The sequence below is a fragment of the Rhinolophus sinicus genome, chromosome 4 (assembly GCF_057876585.1).
Source record: "Rhinolophus sinicus isolate RSI-liver-muscle chromosome 4, RSI-T2T, whole genome shotgun sequence".
Classification (NCBI taxonomy): Eukaryota; Metazoa; Chordata; class Mammalia; order Chiroptera; family Rhinolophidae; genus Rhinolophus; species Rhinolophus sinicus.
This window is the reverse complement of record NC_142504.1, coordinates 116,835,179-116,853,508: the sequence shown is the minus strand read 5'-3', so window position 1 is coordinate 116,853,508 and position 18,330 is coordinate 116,835,179. Positions and strand designations below refer to the sequence as shown.

Genomic DNA, 18,330 nt, shown 5'->3' with positions numbered 1-18,330 from the left:
GCTACAAAACTGGGTGAACGTACACGGGGTCTCTGTATTATTTCTTACAATCGCTTGTGAATCTACACTTAACACAAAATCAAAAGTTTAATTAAAAAAACCCTGTGACTTTTGTAGTCTGGTCCCCACCTGGCATTATACATCGTTATTACCATATTACTGACTATATTCCCTGCGCTGTACTTTGCATCCAGTAGCTACAGGATAGTCATGAGATGTCACTGGGGGGTCACTTCATGAGTTCCACTGATGTCTAACCACCATGCTGCACACCTGAAACTAACATACTATTGAATGCCAACTATAATTGAAAAATAAAAAGTATTTAAAAAACCCTTGAATACAACGTAATCTACTAGCGTATTACTGGTGTTTCAACTGTTAATGCAAATGCCCTGATTCAAAATGCGAATGTCTCATAAAAGAAATGCTCAACAATTAGTTACACTCATGAAGTGACACTCCAAATCCACCAAAACAACGTGTGGGAGTCGTTTATTTTTCGATTGTATTATTACTTGAAGCCACCTATCCCTTTGTTGTTTGCTTTACACTGAGGTGCAAATTACAATAATTCTCATTCCCCAAATAGCCATGAACTTCGCAAGCGCCCATGTACTGGCCGAGGGGAGCTGGGCTCCAGCTCAACGGCTCGATGGGCTCAGGCGGCCACCTCAAAGTCACAGACTTGAAATCTACTCATTGGACGTTCACTTTAATTATGAGTAAATTATAGTTAACCAGTTTATCACAATGATTTTCTACGTAAACTCTGCCCGAGGCGTTACCTCAGACGCACACCCCTGACCCGGCCCGTCTGGGAGCAGGAGGGACTGAGGGCATGAGGGAGCCCAGGTACATCCTGAGACAACATGATGGCCTCAATACACTCATCTCTGGAACAAACTGCTCAACAGCCAGTCAGAACCTTGGGCCTGGGAAGCGCTCCGCAGAGCAGAAAGGGGATGCACAGCTCCCACACACGTGGGCTTATTCCTGTGAGAATGTCCAAATCCGCATCAGGCTCCAGGCCCATGGGGGCCAGAAGGGTCTGTCACTAACATGTTAGCCTTACTTCCCTCTGGTGGTAGATTTTTAAAAAATACGTTTCCATATTATCTCAATTGTCTTGTTTTCCCCTTTTTGCACTTAACATATGACTTTTTTGTAAACCAGGAAAAAAACCCACTTGAGCTTTGAAAGAAAACGTTCACAAGAGATATCAAGGGAAGAATCAATGAGCAAAGTTTCAAGATCATGCCATGCACGGGGGCTGCAGCTGCACGGCGACAGGACAGGTGTGCACCTACCTGAGCAGCGATGTTGAGTGTGACCGTGTCCAGTGCTCCCGAGAGCAAGCCCTGAGTGTCCGCCAGAGTCAGTGTGACGCTGGCCTCGCCTCCCACTCCTGCTGGTGACATGACCAGGTTCTGAGCAGCGACAGCAGATGGAGACGTTGGTGTCGTGGAGGAAAGGCTCCCCGCCGCAGCGGTCAGCTCTACAACAAAGGGAGAAGGAGCAGATCAGTGGATAAGCGGGTAAGGACAATTCTATGGGCGGGGGAAGAACGACTTTCATAAAGGAACTAATCTGTCATGATCAGCATTTATAGCCCTAAGCTTCTGAAACTGCATCAAAGAAATTATAGAATCTTTGATTCCAGTTTTATGGCAAAGCTGTCATTTCACAATATCTTTATACTTAAATATACTCTGCTTAAATGTAACCTAGAGAAAGAAACACTGAAAGAAGAGTAAAAACGTGATCCTCCAGTCCCTGTCACTGCCACCGATGCAGAAGGGAACACAGAATTTCCAGGACACGGTCCCGCCAGGACCAGAGAGCAGCCTGCAGAGAGGAACCAGCCAGGAGCCACTGCACTGGAACCGCCAGCTCCACAGACTAAGAGTCGCCCTCTGTGTGTGTTCCCACTGTCACCACCTTTCCATCCACTTATTCCGAAACACAGGCAATCAAAATAAGCCCCACACAAATCTTTGGATACTAATTTCTCCTGCATGGTACCTTAACTGTCTTTGGAAAAGACAAGAAAACGTTTTAACTATTTTCCCCTATAAGCCAGCAGTAAGAGGAAGGAAGGTACTGGGACAGAATCAGGCACAGAAAGGCCTTTTCATCTACAAATCAGAAACAGCCACCCCACCGACAAAGGAGATCGGCTGAGCATCCAAGGCCTGGGGTGGCACCAACAGAAATATATTTTTAAGTTTTCACTTGTAAGCACAACACACACACACACACATACACAATCACTACCCACCGTTCCATTCACGTGACAAACATGATTTACCATCCACGGTGCCCGCACCACAGTACCAAGATGATAACTAAAGCAGGAGTTCAAACGCTCTTGCCGTCGGCTTCAAAGACAACACAGAAGCAGAGTGCTGTGGGTCCCTTGCTGCGACTTGGGCCCCACGTATCCACAGCCCGTGAGAGTCGGGGCCAGTGGGCACACAGGTTCACCGGGAGGGCTCCAGGTTATGTACCTGTACTTGGAGCCCTCTAGGTAAAAGGCATCCACAGACCCCACTGCTGGAGTCCCAGAGTGCTGCACACATCTGGAACTTTCCAAAGCCAGGTGACCATCAACAAGGAAGCGGAAGCAGCCACCGGGCCAGGCCCCTCCCGCCTGCCCCGCCTGGCACAGGTGGCTCCTGGGCACACAGGAGGGGGAGTGCTGAAGCTCTGTGCACGCCACATCCAGCACGCCAGCCAGTGCGTGTCCTCCTCACATCACCTCCACGCACCCTGACAATCGAGCCTGCAGGATGACTTGAACGTGCGAGGAGGATGAGCTAAAGGAAGAATGGAGCGGAGCGACCGCTGACCAGCTCCATGAATGGCCGAGCAATTACAAGGGGAGCATGGCTGGGCATCGAAACCCCAGTGGGGCCGCACTCGATGTGAAGAGTTGACAAGGAGCAGAGCCAGAGCTGATGGGCTTCACTGCAGCTCAGATGCAGGACTGCCAGCCTCCCCCGAGCTCCTGAAGTCAAGGAACCACATTTCTCCTCCCCCCATCAGAGAAATGTCCCCGAGTCTCTGGGGACTCGTGAAGTGCAAGGTGCCAGGACTGTGCAGCAAGAAATCTCCAGGGCAAAGGAGCCTGTGTGTCCATCCAACTCAAGGGGACCTGGCACGAGCGGTGAGAAGACCCCAGGACCTCCGGGTCCAGTTCCCACCCCAGCAGGACGCCGAGTGAACCTGAATCCTGTTCCCAACCCGGAGGCTCCCAGACGAGGAGGAAGACGCCAGGACAGGTAGAGCTGTCCTCAATGTGCTCTAAGGTAGGAAAAAGGGGCACTTCCTTAGGCATTTAAAGAACCAATTAAGAGCTATAATTACATTTGTTCAACAGATAGCTCTTAATTATATAAAAATGTATTTAAAGCTCTAGAAGCCACAATTTTAAATTCAAATTAAACATTCTTTTAACAGGAGAATTAAGATTCAATACTTAAGAAAAGATTGTAGACTTCTTACTTTCAGTTCCCGTTTGTTTTTTTCTGAAACAGCTATTCCTTTAGGACGCATCACAGCAATCTAAGTACCGCTTCATTTTATGATTCTAACTCAAAAAAAGTTATCTTTAAAGGATTAATAAATTCTGTGTGTTCACCAAACCCAGCACTGTCTTAAAGTCTTAAACCTTTGTTGGTCTAAGTCCTTAGCGCTTCCTATAAAACGTAACAATAATTTTGTTAAGTATTCAAATGATCAGTTTTTTTCCCCTTGAGATTAACAAAAAAGTGGCAATAGAGGAAGTGGGGGTGACAGGAACAGGAAAGATGCATTAGTCAGTCTGGCCCTTCATCCCCAAGGAGAAAGTGTGGACAATGTCCTCTTAATTTTAAAATGTACCCACAAATGGGAAATGTTACCATTTCTGTGCTCTTGGGAGATGAGAATTGATTGTCCATCTAGGAGAAATGAAGGCTAGCACCACCTTACACAGGACTAGTAAACAAAGAATTGCTCTGTTTGTTCACTGAAAGCAGAACTCAGATTTTTCATCACAATTATCTTACAAGTGAACTATGGTCAGAACAAAAAGACGATGCCATTTTGAGATAAATTCCTTAAAAAGCCAGGTTTAAGCCTGTTAGTACTTTTCTGCCTCTGAAAGGGTTACATACATCATGCTTACCCACTTTCTAGGGAAAGTGTTTGTGTCAGGCCTTGGCATGAATGACACCAGGACGTGGCATCCAGATGGCCTCCGACACCTATATCACACATCTCAACAAAAGCCTGTGCTTTGTTTTGCGTGTGGAATTTTGACCAATTGCTGCACTTGGATTTCTTTGTAAATCCCTGAAAGGTAACGCGCTTCCTCTTCTAATGGCTTCCGCTGGGATGCACACAGCCAGCGCTGCCCCGAGCTGATAAGCCTCAACCCAATCTGCTCCCACAGAGAATTAACCACCACCACAGGCACTGTGTGCATCCCAGCGGAAGCCATTAGAAGAGGAAGCGCGTTACCTTTCAGGGATTTACAAAGAAATCCAAGCTCGTTACGCTCAGACAGAAAGGACTGACCACAAAGTGTTACGTGGGAACACCAAGAGTCGGTGTTTCGGTGCTCATCTGAGAAGAGGCACGTCTCTGACAAGGTCATTTCTCAGTTCTCACTGGTGTGGCCCGAGCCTTGGTCTCAAACTGACTGACTCCAAGGTAAACACTCCCCATTAAGACCGCAGTCTCCTGACCAACACTGTAGACAGGACCAGCTACTTCATCATAACCAGTATTAATGGAATATGCAAACTTATCCAAAAACAGCTGCCTAATATCAAGGATCGAGTGGCTGAATGTGTGCAGTGTCTTCCTTCTCCAGGACTCATCAGAGGTACCAGAGGCATTTAAATGGGAGCGCGGAACAACGGGCCTGCTCATAAAGGGTCCTGGCTTTACAGCAGCCGAGACTACATTTTTCAAACAAATGGTATTTGATTTTGAGCTCATCATTTATTTTATAACATCACCAAATCCCTTGAAAAAAATTTTTTTTAAAAATAAGAGACCAAATTAAGCCAAACAGCATCAAAAAGAGAGAAATGTCCTCAGCTGTCTCTAAAACAGTAAGTCTAAAGGAAAAGAAAAAATTAAATCAGAAAAAGGACGTATGTTTGCCATTTTTAAAAAAACATCAGTGCTTAATATGGGAGCTGCGCACACACCTGACTGTGGTCAGCTCCAGCGCACCGAGACCCCTCACCTGTGTGAGGCCCCGCAGTGCACCGTGGAGGCGGGCCCTCCAGCCAAACAGGTGGCGCCTGCCGAACCACACTGCAGTAGTTTAAGGAAGAGTGGAGCCGGAACTGCCCTCAGAGTTCACGTGTCCGCATTCCACCCACTTCCCCCACTCTGACCAAAGCACCCCCTATTTGAAATTAGGTAATCTGGTGCACCAGCAAACCCCAGATCACCACGTAGCACCAAAAACCACTCCATTTACACGAAAGCCTCGAGAACTCTACTGTCCGTCCATCGATGTGCCCAGTCACGAGAGAAGTCCAGCAGAGCTTCTGGGGAAGAGGATGCACTGCTGTGGCCAAGGCCGTTCCTTGGCGGGGCAGGTGGGGACAGCCCACGTGTGTCCCTAACTTCCCAGGGCAGCACCTCCCCAGGGCCTGATGACCACTCACTCGGGCCCACGTACAGGAAATGCATGTGCATGTCCAACACCCATGAGTGTGGGAAAGCAGGTCAAGTTCACAGCCTATGACCAGGAGACAATCAGTCAGCAAGCACACACTGCCTCGTCCTCAACGAGAAAGACAAGCCATGACTTCCAGAAAGCTGGCAGCAGCAGCGTGCTGTGTAACTGTAATACTAATAGTACATGATACTCTTTAGATGTCTTACCTAGAAGACTACATTACATCCTGAAAGTCCTAGCTTGGAACCAAATAGGATATAAAACAAGATTCCCCTTAATTGAAAAATAAACAAAACATCTCTCATTTGAAATTAGTAAGTAAAAGAGTTAAGTTCTACGATAGTTTTTCCGAGGCCAAAATTAAACGCATCGACAGATAAAGGAGGAGTGAGTGAGGTTATCGTCACTGGCCTGAAGTCCTGGTTTTGGATCTGCCATCGTGTGACTCAGTTCCTAACCACTCGAGCCTCTATTTACACTTAAGCAAATGAGAGGGGTGGACAGACAGCTCCTCTGAGGTCCTGAGTGACTCATGCCATCCTTGGATTTCCAGCCGACTCTCACACCACGCCCCTGACCTCAGCTCGTGGGCACCCAGGCCCTGCACGCCGTGCTACTTGCTCGCAAGAAGCACTCCCCACACCCAGAGTGCCGCTCAGCTCAGCCAGGTGGCCAGAGGAGTCCGCGACTGGGTCATATCCCCTATGACCTGCTTGCTGGGCACCAATCTATCTCCCCTGTATGTCATGACCGCTGTCATTTTATGTCACTCTATTAATTCTTCAATTCACAGCTGTGCTCTATTAGTTTCTGGGATCCCAAATTCAAGGGGACCGTGTCTGCCTTGCTCAGTGTAATAGTCTCAAATTTAGTACAATTCTTACCACCTAGCACACACTATAATCTTTTATTGAATAAATGAATTACAGGGTAAGAAAGCATTTCAATTAAGCATGAAAAAAGTCTAGCTGTGGGTACAAATATACCTATAGATTAACTTTTGTTCTCAAAAGATGATACATAGAGTTGGAAAACAAGAGGGCTAAGAAATTAATGAAATTCCTACAAGGTAGCGAGAAGCAGACAGGTACGGCATCCTAAACTGCTGACACTTAGCAGCGTGACTTGTTTTACGGGAGCTCATTTTTTTCTTTTTATAAACGTCTGTACTTCAAAACCTTTGAAAGATGCCTCTTAATTTTGTTATCCTACTCGGCTAGTGCCAGAAAATTCTCATTGCAGGACACAGTAATGAGCAAGAGAAACTGCCAGCCTAGGTGAGAAGGGGCAACTGTGTCATGGAGCCATCAAGATGCTACGTTGTGTAAATGCACGATACCTTGTATGTCTGAATACGATTACTTAGTTATGCCTTAAAAGGTAGAATTATCATTGGTTGATAGCTCCAGAGAGAATTCTGTATCCTAGAATTGTATACAAGCCACTGATCACTATGTCTTTCCATTACGTGTGACAGAATAAGCAGGGACATTTGTCAGCTAACAGATGGCTTCCTGCCTTCCCCTGACCAGGTGCACAGCCCTGTGACATCGTACAGTGTGTCCCGGGGCTACATCGTCAGTGGCATACCTGAAGAGTTCAAGGTCGAACTCTGCGAGAGAAGTTGATCGTTGCTGATTGTTAAGGTGGCACCTGCAGGCTGATTACTGATTGCAGGGGCTGACAGCCTTATGCTTCCGTTTAGTTCACTGCTTCCATTAGAATTGTGTTGAAGAAGATCTTGACCTAAATGGAGATTAACGTTGTGACATCCAGAAGTAACACACTAATTTACACACTGGCAGGTGTGCTAACCATATAACACCATCTTATTAAAAATAAAAGTTATTTCATTATTAATAATATTGATAGAAAAATGGAAATGAAACCAGGAAAGACTTTCCTAAATGAAAGTACGTATTTGTTCACACTTTTTAAGCCGTAAAGTATTTTTAGTGACTCTTAAAGCTACATCTGAGTAGGCCCTCCAATTTCTCACATATATTAAAAGAAACAGGCATCCTAAAACAGAAAGTTCCTGGTTTTCTTCTAAATAGCTTTTCTTTCCTTTCTATTCCAATAAGAACTGCAGAAATCTCACTGGAACCTAAGTAGCACTGGCCTGGGGCGCGCGTGTGGTCACGTCAGCAGGTTGCTGCCTCCCATCATTCCCGGGTCTGAAGGGAAAGGGTGCATCCCAGCGTCACACCCAACCCCCAGGGAGCTCACGTGGACCCCCAGCAAAACGTTTTCTTATGGGGTTGTTATGAGGCTAAAATGAATTACCATTAAAGGAGTTAGTGTTTGTAAACGTTACGAGACTCGTACCTGCTGCAGAGTGAGAGCCGTAAGAATTGTTGCTAAATTTAAAAACGGCGGTTAGCATGAAGTGTTCACAGCTAAGAACACGCGGGCAGAGCACACTGTGACATGTGCTGAGCTGACAGAGCAGAACATACTGTGAAATTAATGACACAGAGGAAAACCTGAGAGTTGAATATGGCAATGGAATCAGGGAACCTGTCGGCTGGGTGCCGGATACGTGGGTTCATCCGCCAAGCTCAAGGGACCCACACGGCCACAGCATGGTTCTTACCCAGCTCTCTACTTCCCAGTGTTCTGCCACAGTTACCATTTTCCTCCACAACCTGAGGAGGGTTGTGCATAGACCAGGCGAGGGGACCGTCTATAATGTCAGAAGACAGTTGATACCAGCTCTACTCCTTCAGCTTCATGGAGCGAAGCAAGAATTGTGAAGCTACGGTTTTTCTGCTCTTTGCCAAACAAAAAATATGTGAGAAAAATCACTGGCTCAAACTAGAAGCAACGTGAGGGACCATCACTTTTAATTCCTGGGATCAGATGTGCATGGTGACATGACTCTCACTACACTTGAATTTCTCCCCTGAACGACAAACACTTCCTGAGCTCTGGCTCTATCAAAGGCCAGTGAGCAGAACAAGACACAAGTAAGACACTCAGACCGCCAGTGAGAGAACGTCTACCAGGGGGCATGATGGGACATGACTGACCGGAGATAGTCAGGGTGATTTCCTGTGGGGACCCCGAGGAGGAGACGGTGGGCCCAGCAGCTTGTGCCAAGACCTGGCTGAGACTCGAGTTGTTAATGGTCAGGGTGATCTCGTGGGGGCCACCGGAGGTGGACACGAGGCCTTGCGATGTCATCACCTGAGAGAGGTCTTGAGTCCCTGGTCAACGTTAGGAAACAAAACAATAATTTCCTCCTTTTTATATTAAAAATATTTCAGCAAAACTGTTATTTTCAGAAAGAAAATTCAAAACAAAATATCAGTCATCTCTAATGCCTTCATCGAAAAAGGTAAGGAGGCCTTATGTTGAGAGAGGAGGCCCACAGGACCAAAGCAATTCCACGAGGGTTGTGATTTACGTGCACAGACTGAAGAAACACCGCCTTAGCACTGTTATTTGCTGAGCTTTCTAGAGAGAACTGGCATCACAGCTCCCAAGACCAAGTCTGCGTGGGACCTGGAGCACGAGGCTGTCCCCGCTGGCCGAGGGACTGGCTCTTACCCCCGCTGCTGCTGGTCAGCACGGAATCCTGCTCAGACAGCGGGCCGATGGTCAGATTGGCCGACGCTGCTGTGGGCTGCAAGGACAGGCCAGAGATGGGCTGGATGACGACACTGGCTGGGCCCGTGCTGTCCGATGTCTGCAGAGAGCTGCTCTGTGGGGCCAAGCCCGGCTCCCCTGTCAGCTGCTGAGTCACCAAGTTGGTCTGCTGTAACGTTTGCTGCAGAATAGTCGGATCAATCTGAAAAGCAATGTGGATACTTGTAAGGAACATGTCATACTCACTGTGAGTCAGGCCACATGAAAGCACAGAAACAGGGCAGGTGTCACACCTGTAAGGTGATGTTATTGATGCTCGAGGCGTCGATCCCAGAGATCTGAACATTCGGCCCGACCAAGTTAGCAGCCAGCTGTAGCTGGATGCCTTCTAGGGCGGCAAGGCTCCCTTCGGTCAGAGACACTGTCCAGTCACCGCCAGCTGCACGGGAAAAGAACAGCAATGAACGAGAGCAGAAGCGCTTCGTAAGCAGAAAACACTCACTTGTAAACAGGGATTTTTAAAATACCCAAGCCCCATACATCAAATCAACATGATCTAGCATTTACTTTACAACACACACACACCTTACCTGATTTAATCATCCCAAAACAAGCCCATTTGTTTTGAACACATCAGAGCGAGGCTCACAGAGATTCCACTGCTTAGCCAACACTTTGAACAACAAATAACAGTGCTCTGGGCTTGCATCCCGCGAGGGGTCACAGAAGCAGCGGCAAAGCAGTGTGGGCTCTCTCGGGGCGCGTCCCCTGCCCGCTCACCACACGGGCGCTCACCTGACATGGAGGCAGGGAGCACGGCCTGGCTCACCAGTCCCTGCTGGAGCAAACTCGGGTCAAACTGGCCCGTGAGAACCGAGTTGTTCATGACGAACACGCTGGGGTCAGTGGGCGATGGGCTGAGCAGGCTGGCGGGCGGGAGCGCTTCCGACGGGCTGCGGGGCACAGGCTTTCTGGCTTTCTTCGGGTCCGGTTTGTAATGAAACTGCATGTGCGTCTTCCTTCGCCCAGATGTGCGGAACCGTAACTCACAATGCGGACACTTGAAAGGCTTCGCTCCCGTATGCAAGCGCATGTGCACTTTCAGGCTTCCCTTTGTAGAAAAGGTGTTGCTGCAGACGTGACAGCTGAAGAGCTTCTGCCCTGTGAAAAGGCCAAGACTCACCGTTACGTGCCCACCACTGTCGACGCTGAGCCCGTGGCCCAAGTGCCCCGAGAGGCCCTCCGTCCTGCGGGCGGCTGCGGACGGGCCAGGGGGCTGCTGCGCAACGAAAACGCGAGCTCAGCACGTTTCACTGGGAGGTCGGTCTCTCAGCCACACTTAGTGTCCACAATCTCTACACCAGTGCGTCACACTGCAGTCTGAGTGGAGCAGAGCGCCGGGCAGTGTGACAATGCCTCAGATCTCAGCACTGCCCTTCTCTGACTCAGCCTCATCCCTTCACTTCCCCTTGTATACAGGGGGCACCTGAGACGCCAGCACAGGCAGGAGCTCCCTTGGAGCACGAGCTCTGGGCTGCACACCCATGGTTCCACCATTATAGGCCAGCTCCTAGGACCCGGGTTCTCTCTCACGAGGCCACACAGGCGTACCCAGAGCCCTGGAACGAGCACTGAGCTGCCCTGGGGCATCTCAGGAGCAGAACATGTCCTGGCCTGTGTGCCCCCTGCTCCCAGAAACCGACACTCACTGTGAACAGGGACGGGCAGGCTGGAACACACACTGGACGACAAAGTCCCATTGTCCCATAATGCTCGGGCCCCGAGACCACTGGTGACTCCAGGATGGCGGTGGCCGGGGGATGTGTCTTCCACAGACTCTGCCCCCCGTTCCTAAGTGTGCAGGGAGCCCCCATGGGGACCCGGCATGCGTGCGCCAGGCCCAGGAATATTGCTGCCGCCCTGTGGAGTCAGTGCCCTGGACGTGGGGTCGCAGGGACTGGTGGGCCAGTCCTGATCCTTGGCAGCTCACAGCAAGTCCCAGGAGGGACAGACACCCAGCAGCTAACGGAACAACAGAAAAACTGTCCACAGAGGAGGCATATCTGTTTACTCAGTTCAAAATATTAACCCATCAGAAAAGAGTCATAGGGCTTTATAGAAAAGTGTGAAATTCCATTTGTATGCTTTCGGTTAATTCTTATAACCAAAAACTAAGACTATAAACTAGTTGGATAGTTGTAATCGTACGAATCATGGCAAGTCTAATGTTTACTGAGAGCCCACTGGGCTGCGTGTCTAAAGGACTTAACCCCCAGTGGGGAGGGAGGAACTGTCATCAGCCCGTCTTCACACGAGGAACCACAGCCTCAGAGGCAGGGTCCAGGACTCCAGCCAGAGCCGTGTGGAGACACCGCAGAAGCGAGAAGCAAAGGTTCCATCTGTGTTAATCAGGACAATTACCCTTTGTCCCTGAATCAGATGGAGAAGATAAAATGGCCATGGAAACTGTATGTGAATTTTTCCCTTTATCAGATGTTCCCAACACATGAACAGAATTACAACCTGAGAACCGTCATCAGATTTGCTAAATCCCCAGTTTTTACACAACCTCAACAAACCAAATCTCTTTGGCCTAAATGAGACTCAGAGGTGACGTTTTGAACAAAGGTTATTTAAGTTTGAGGAAGAACACACCCTAGAACCCCCCTTTGAGACCTAGTCCCTTTTTCTTAGTATTATACACACCATTTTCCCCACGTCGGAACCAAAACCCTTTCATAGCTATTGTTTCGGAGTTCCTGATTTTTACACTTTCTATGCAAACGACGAAGGAGCACATATGGAACGCTGCCGCGAGGTGCCCTGGGAGAAGGCGGGCCCCTTACCTGTGTGAGTCTTCACGTGGCAGTCTAGGGTGGACTTGACAGTGAAACTCTTCCCACATTCGTCACATTTATACGGCTTCTCTCCGGTGTGGATGCGGACATGCCTGGCCAGAGAGCGTTGGCAAGTAAGTATGTTTCTTTTCAAGTTTATACACAAACACAAACCACTTCATGGTTTGACATTTGTAAATGTCCATATAAATAAGCTCTGCATTACTACGTAGTGAATAACAGTTCAAACAAAACTTTTAAGCTTCACTCTATACAGAAAATACCATAAACAAATCCAAAAGACAGCAAAAATATATGCAAGACCAATGAAAACAGGACCACGTTCCTTAAAAACCAAAGAGCTCACAGAAATCAGCACTAAGACCAGAACCATCGGGGGAAACGGGCAGTGCGGGCGCGGCCCAGCGACGGGCACAGGCACAGCCAGAGCCTTGGGAGTCATTCGCCCACCCTGACAACTAGAAGTCAGAAGAGCAAACTGAAATGACAAGACGGCTTCCCCCTGTCAGTCTGATGACACTGTTGGCTGGTGGGCTGGGACAGGCCTCCATAGCCCGAGGACACAGACGGCCCACTCTGCCCGGTGGCTGGCTGGCAGTGTCTCAGCAGTGACAGCTAATACTTGCAGGTGCACACGAGAACCTAGGAATGAACCTGAAATAATGGCCACATAGGGTCTGGTGACCTAAGCTGTGGTGTGAGCACGCAGCCCAACTGTGTGGCCACTGAAAAGGCTGGAACAGCTCTGCAGGTACTGACATAGCAAGATGTCTCACACCCAATGCTATGTGATTAAACACAACTCCAGGATGTATGCTGACGTGACAAGCGCTGACAGTGGTCGCCTGTGGGGGCAGCTCGAGCTCCACTTAAAGCCTCTGGGCTGAGTTCTGTTTGGTTTCGCTTCGTCGTGACTTTGGCCGGTACTTCACAGGGGAGGCTGAGCCTCGGACAATCATTGAATGAAGGACAGAACGAGAAGATGAATCAGCAGGCCGACTGCTGACACTCTCTTCTCGGGCCCTTTTCATCCTGTGAGGCAGACGTGGTGGCACGTTCTGAGGACCTCGCGTCACCTTGCTTCCTCCATCCTGTCTCTATGGGCTACTCCTCCACCCCAGCCACAGGCATTTGAAGGGGTGTGTGGGCCCAACACCTCCACACTGGCACCCCTGCCCGGCACCCCCATCTCTGCCTCACCCACTGACCCTGACTCTCCTACCAGCCGCTTACCAGTTCCTCTTGGCCACATGTGACAGCTTACCAGGCCGGACTCCTACGTACAAAGCATCAAGTGCTTTCATCAAAACTCGCTGACCCCTCCTCAGGTTAACGTCCTCCTGACCCGCTGAGAGGTGCTGCTGGGGCCCAGCAATCTGCTCTCTGAGCCCCCCTCACCCAGCTCAGGGTCCCCCTCCCTGACCCGCCTCCCCTCCCTCTGGGGTAGAAGGCAAGGGCCAGTGTCACCGCCTGTGCTCCCAGATGGCACTTCCCACCCAGCCGCTCCCCGCCCCTGCACTCCCTCCACCTCATGTGGAATGTTCTATGGAAGAAGAGGACAGCAAAACAGCCTGCTCTGTCATTACAAGCCTCAGTCTTAATACGTCTGCATTTCACTAAGTCGCCCTCGACGCTTCACTATGCGTCCTGTCTCCTAAGCAACACCCAAGTGCCCCTTGTACACAGCACCCTTCAAATGCTGAGAGAGGGTGAGGCTTCGGGCTCCTTTTCTCCAGGCACAGCATTCCTACCGTTTGCCATGTGGCCTGGTTTCTACTTCGTCACCTGCTGCGCGACTCCACATCACGCCAATCACTGCCGTTTGGTGGCTGGGCCTCGTTCTGTGTGTGCCCTCCCTAGTCATCAGGCAGCGTCCTGTGGGGAGGGTGCCCGCGGCTGCCCTGCCCGCCCACAGAGCGTGACACCATGTCATCCTCAAGGAATAACTAAGCGCCTATGTTTCCCTAACACCATATCACGAGAAACAAGCACAAGCAACTACAGGAAAAGCACTTTCTAACTTACACTCCGAATGAGCTAAAAAGGCAGCCTCGACATTTGTACCAGCTTAAAGCTGTAGCTCAAGAAAGAATCACCACTGAATTAGCTCTAGGCTCCGAAATGGCCCCCTTGCTGCAAGGACGTGAGAAGATGGCACCAGACGAGTGCCGGTGCCCGCGGGTGAGGCGGCCGTGCCCACCTGACCAGGTCGCTGGGCTTCTTGAAGCTCTTGGGGCAGTAGGAGCAGCAGTTGGGGTGCTTGGGCTCGGCCTCCAGCTCCGCCTGCCGGTCCTTCACCTCGCTGATGCGGTCCTTCTCGGCGGCCGACTGCACCAGGACGCGCTCCGACACGGTGGCGCTTTCCTGCGGCGGGATCTTGGCCAACTGTGCCGTCTCCTCCTCAGTGAAAGTGATGACTTCGGGACGGGCCTTTCTGGACGCATTTCTTTCAGAATTGTCTTCCTCTTCCTCCATACATATATCTAAAGAAAAGGGTCAAATCCTCATCAACAATTACGTTCTAACAGAACAAGGAAGTTACAATGAACCAGTGTGCAAGGCGAAAATTCCTTAACTCAATGGAGCTACCTCTGAGACGGTAAAGGGATTTTCCCACCACTGTTCTACTGAGAAACTAGCTGGGCTGCTGGCAAGAACACAGGCCAGGGAAGGATGCACTTTAGGGGACATCGGGGACTGGGCACTGACACAGCGACACTGTGACGAAAGAGTGGCTTCTTCCCACAGCTGTGAACCCTGCAGTGAGCTCTGAAATTGTCAGTGTCCACACAAGCCAACATGTTCATAAATACACACATCTGTTTATTGATACAGACAAGAAATGAATTATCAAATAAAGAAAATCAGCAGCACAAAAGAGGAGAGCAAATCTCTAACTTAGCAAACAGACCCCGAGTAAAAAGACTTAAAGAAGAAAACAACTTTATATCTATGTTTATGTATTCTGTTACTGAAACACGAGGATATATTTACATGATTAAATACAAGAATAAGGTCCTATTAAGATGTAACAGGAGGAAGGTAAGCTTGGCTGGGAGCAGGTCTTATTGCACAGATGGCTGAAATAATTTTTAAAAAACCTCAACAGAAATATTAAAGAGCAAAATGTACGATGGCTACAACCAAATTCGTGAATTAAAAAAAGAACCGGACAATTTCTCCTAGAATACATGAGAAAAAGGTGACAGCGACAGGAAAGAGGGAAATGAAGGAAAGAGAGGGGCTGAGGGAAGGATGTGTGAGCAGGAGTCGTGGAGGAGAGACTCCCAGAAAAAGAAAATAGGATGAACTTGAAATTCCACATATGGCAATAAACTGGCAAGATCTGGGGGCCACAGGTTATAGATGGTGGCCTGATAACATCGGTAAGTATGGAGATAATTGCATTAAACACCTGAAAGTAACCAAGAATACAATCAAAACAGCCAAAGTCATGAAGGAAAAAAGGACCGTAAAATGGAGCACAGTAAACAGAAGCTACAAACAAGATGGCGGTGTCAGGCCAGGTGGGCTTCCTGTCGCAGGAAATGGGAAGGACTCCAGTCTCCAGCACATGACTCTAGGTTTAGGTGAAAGGATCAGTTTCTAGAAATCGGTGACTGCTTTTCTATGGACAGGAGATTCCCATGAGGCTTTTGTTCTCAATGACCCAAAGCAGAACTCCAGGACATGAAGTCGTGTGTCACGGGCACGTAGCACGTGGCGAAGCCTCCGGACGCCCAGGCCCCGTCTGGCAGCACTGACCTGAGGGCATCACCTGCCTTATTAACTGATCAGAAGGAACAGCCGTATGACACTCAGAGGTCATTTTCATCTACCGATCAGTTAACACTCTGCAAGCTATAGGGCTCTAGAAATAATATGTGGACGGCCTATATTTTTTAATTCATTGTAAGAAAAAGAGATATTTATTTTCTTTTTATACTACATTAAATTACATAACAACAACAAAATGGAAACTAATAAACGGAAGGAGATTTTACTCTGGGTGGTGAACCCAATGCAATACACAGATGATGTGTCAAATCCTCATCATATAGAATTGTATGCTTTAAACCTATGTAATTTTTATAACCGATGCCACCCAGATTAATTTAATAAAATTTACAAAAAACCTAATTTTTAAGAAATCGATATAAAGGCTTTATTAGGTACTATCAATTGAAAACTTGGAGCTATTGACTACGTACAACAGATCAGATGCATCAATACTCCGAATTATCTACTGAAGAAACAGGGGGAACAGCTGTCCTAATGGAGAAGTCAGTTTTTGTCATCTTAAGGGAGGTCAGGCACATTTTAAAGGCGTATCCCCCAAAACATAAGAGACCAGTCCGCTGCCCTGGATCCAGCAGCACAGACATGCATACTGGGAGTAAGCCATCAGGGAGGGACAGCGACTGACCATGGTGAGCACACCCCCCACGCTCACGGTCACCCCATGGACAGCGAGTGTGGCGCTGCCACGGCCCAGAGAGTTGTCCGGCCCTGTGACACGTGTCCCAAACCAGCATGGCTCACGCTGTGTGCGGACTGACACCGGTTAAACACTGAGTGCTGTGCACTGGCGTCACGTGTGAAAATGAACACTGCACGTTCCCAGCACTGTGAGTCACTGTGGAATTTCCTAAAAAGAAATCATCTGCTACATACAAAAGCATACGCACAAAAGAACACTCTCAGATTTTCCACGTCCCTTGCTGTGGGAATTCGGCCCATCCGCTTACCAGATGTCTGGCTGTCTCATGTCCAAGGTGAGATTACACTACCTAGTGTTCCGTCCAATGAAATGAGATAATGCAAGTGGTGAGCGCAGGTCTTCGGAGCACGAAAGCACTCCGGCACCGCTGTTCCTTACAGTGCACACGTGGAGGAAAGCTCCACGTCAGCAACAGAAGTGATGTAATAAAATAAGACAATCCCATGGAGCCCTTTGAACTGACGCAGACCCGCATTTCACAATGTCAACTACGTCTGTAACACACTCTGGGAAGAGGGATTAAATGGACCGCGGCCGTGCCGAGAGCAAACGGCCGGTCTCCTCTGTAGGAAGAAGCTGAGCCCTCCGTCTGCACCAGGGGCGCGCGTGCAAGGGGGTGCGCTGTGTCACAGCAGAGGCTGGCGTTCTGGGGTGCGGGGACAGGGACATGAGGAGCACTCTTCCGGCCTCTGTGACTCTGCTCTACAAATAGCACGCATTGTTTTCACAATCAGAAAACAAAATCAATTAATTTTAAAGGCGATTTGCACAGTAACATCACTAAGTGAGCGTCAGCCCCAAACGGACTGTACCTCCTCCCCCGTCTGCCTCTCCAGTCGCTGATCCCGCGGAGGGGACCGTCTGGTGCCTCTTCATGTGCTTTTTACAGTGGACGGTGGTCCGGAAGCCCTGCTCACAGAATGGACACTTGTAAGGCTTCAGGCTCAAGTGCGTCGCCATGTGCCTGGTGAGGCTGCCATTGGTCGTAAATGAAGCACTGCAAACACTGCAGCTGAACGCCTTCACTCCTGCGACAATGGAAACAAGGCAGAGCACGGACTTCGTTACCTTAGAATCACGTTGTCAAAAGCAGACAAAGATACGTTCAATAAGCCACAAGATTAAGGGCTGTTTCCTCGCTGCGGCCGCCTGGTGTTAGGAGCGGATCACTGTCAGGACACGGAGACTGACAACGTGTCTTACTACATCCGTGTACTACAGTCCCACGGCAGCTCTCATGAGTGGCAAGCTCTTTGCCCTGCAGTCTTTTACATTTAACCAGGCAACGTTTGTGGATTCGACCCTAGAAATATTTTTTTCAAACCCATCTTTTTTTCACATTCCCGTAGCAAATGACAGATTAGGCCCCAAGGAACAGCCTGTGATGCCTCTGAGCAGCTTTATTTTCTGACACAAAGACCCTCTTTCTACTGGACTGATGACAGAGAAGCAAGCTAGAAACAGTGTTTTCTTCCATCCTCTGTCTTTTCTTCACAGAATGGTCACCTTGACTTTCTAAAGGAAAAGCTGATCAAGCCACTGCTCCCTGGAAAAGTCCAACATGGCTTCTCTCTGCTACAGGTAACGCTGCCGCTTGGCGGGGCCTTCGAAGCATGGAACCTGCTCTCACCATTCAACCCACTGCCCCACCGCCCACTCATGCACTAGTCCCCAAAGCCTCTCCTCGTTGTGTG

The 18,330-nt window shown here is 49.1% G+C and overlaps 1 protein-coding gene across 5 annotated transcripts in view; it reads right to left on the bottom strand.

Moving 5' to 3' along the window:
• Window positions 1–18,330, bottom strand: part of ZNF236 (zinc finger protein 236) — an 89,328-nt gene that overhangs the window by 11,658 nt on the left and 59,340 nt on the right. For all 5 annotated transcript variants that reach the window (XM_074339816.2, XM_074339815.2, XM_088798059.1 and 2 more), the window contains 9 exons: window positions 17,449–17,664; window positions 14,336–14,618; window positions 12,124–12,227; window positions 10,073–10,438; window positions 9,571–9,716; window positions 9,239–9,479; window positions 8,719–8,895; window positions 7,277–7,432; window positions 1,311–1,498 (listed from right to left, as the gene is read on the bottom strand). In XM_074339816.2, the coding sequence (XP_074195917.1) occupies window positions 1,311–1,498; window positions 7,277–7,432; window positions 8,719–8,895; window positions 9,239–9,479; window positions 9,571–9,716; window positions 10,073–10,438; window positions 12,124–12,227; window positions 14,336–14,618; window positions 17,449–17,664 (1,877 nt within the window). The remainder of the gene's footprint in view (window positions 1–1,310; window positions 1,499–7,276; window positions 7,433–8,718; window positions 8,896–9,238; window positions 9,480–9,570; window positions 9,717–10,072; window positions 10,439–12,123; window positions 12,228–14,335; window positions 14,619–17,448; window positions 17,665–18,330) is intronic.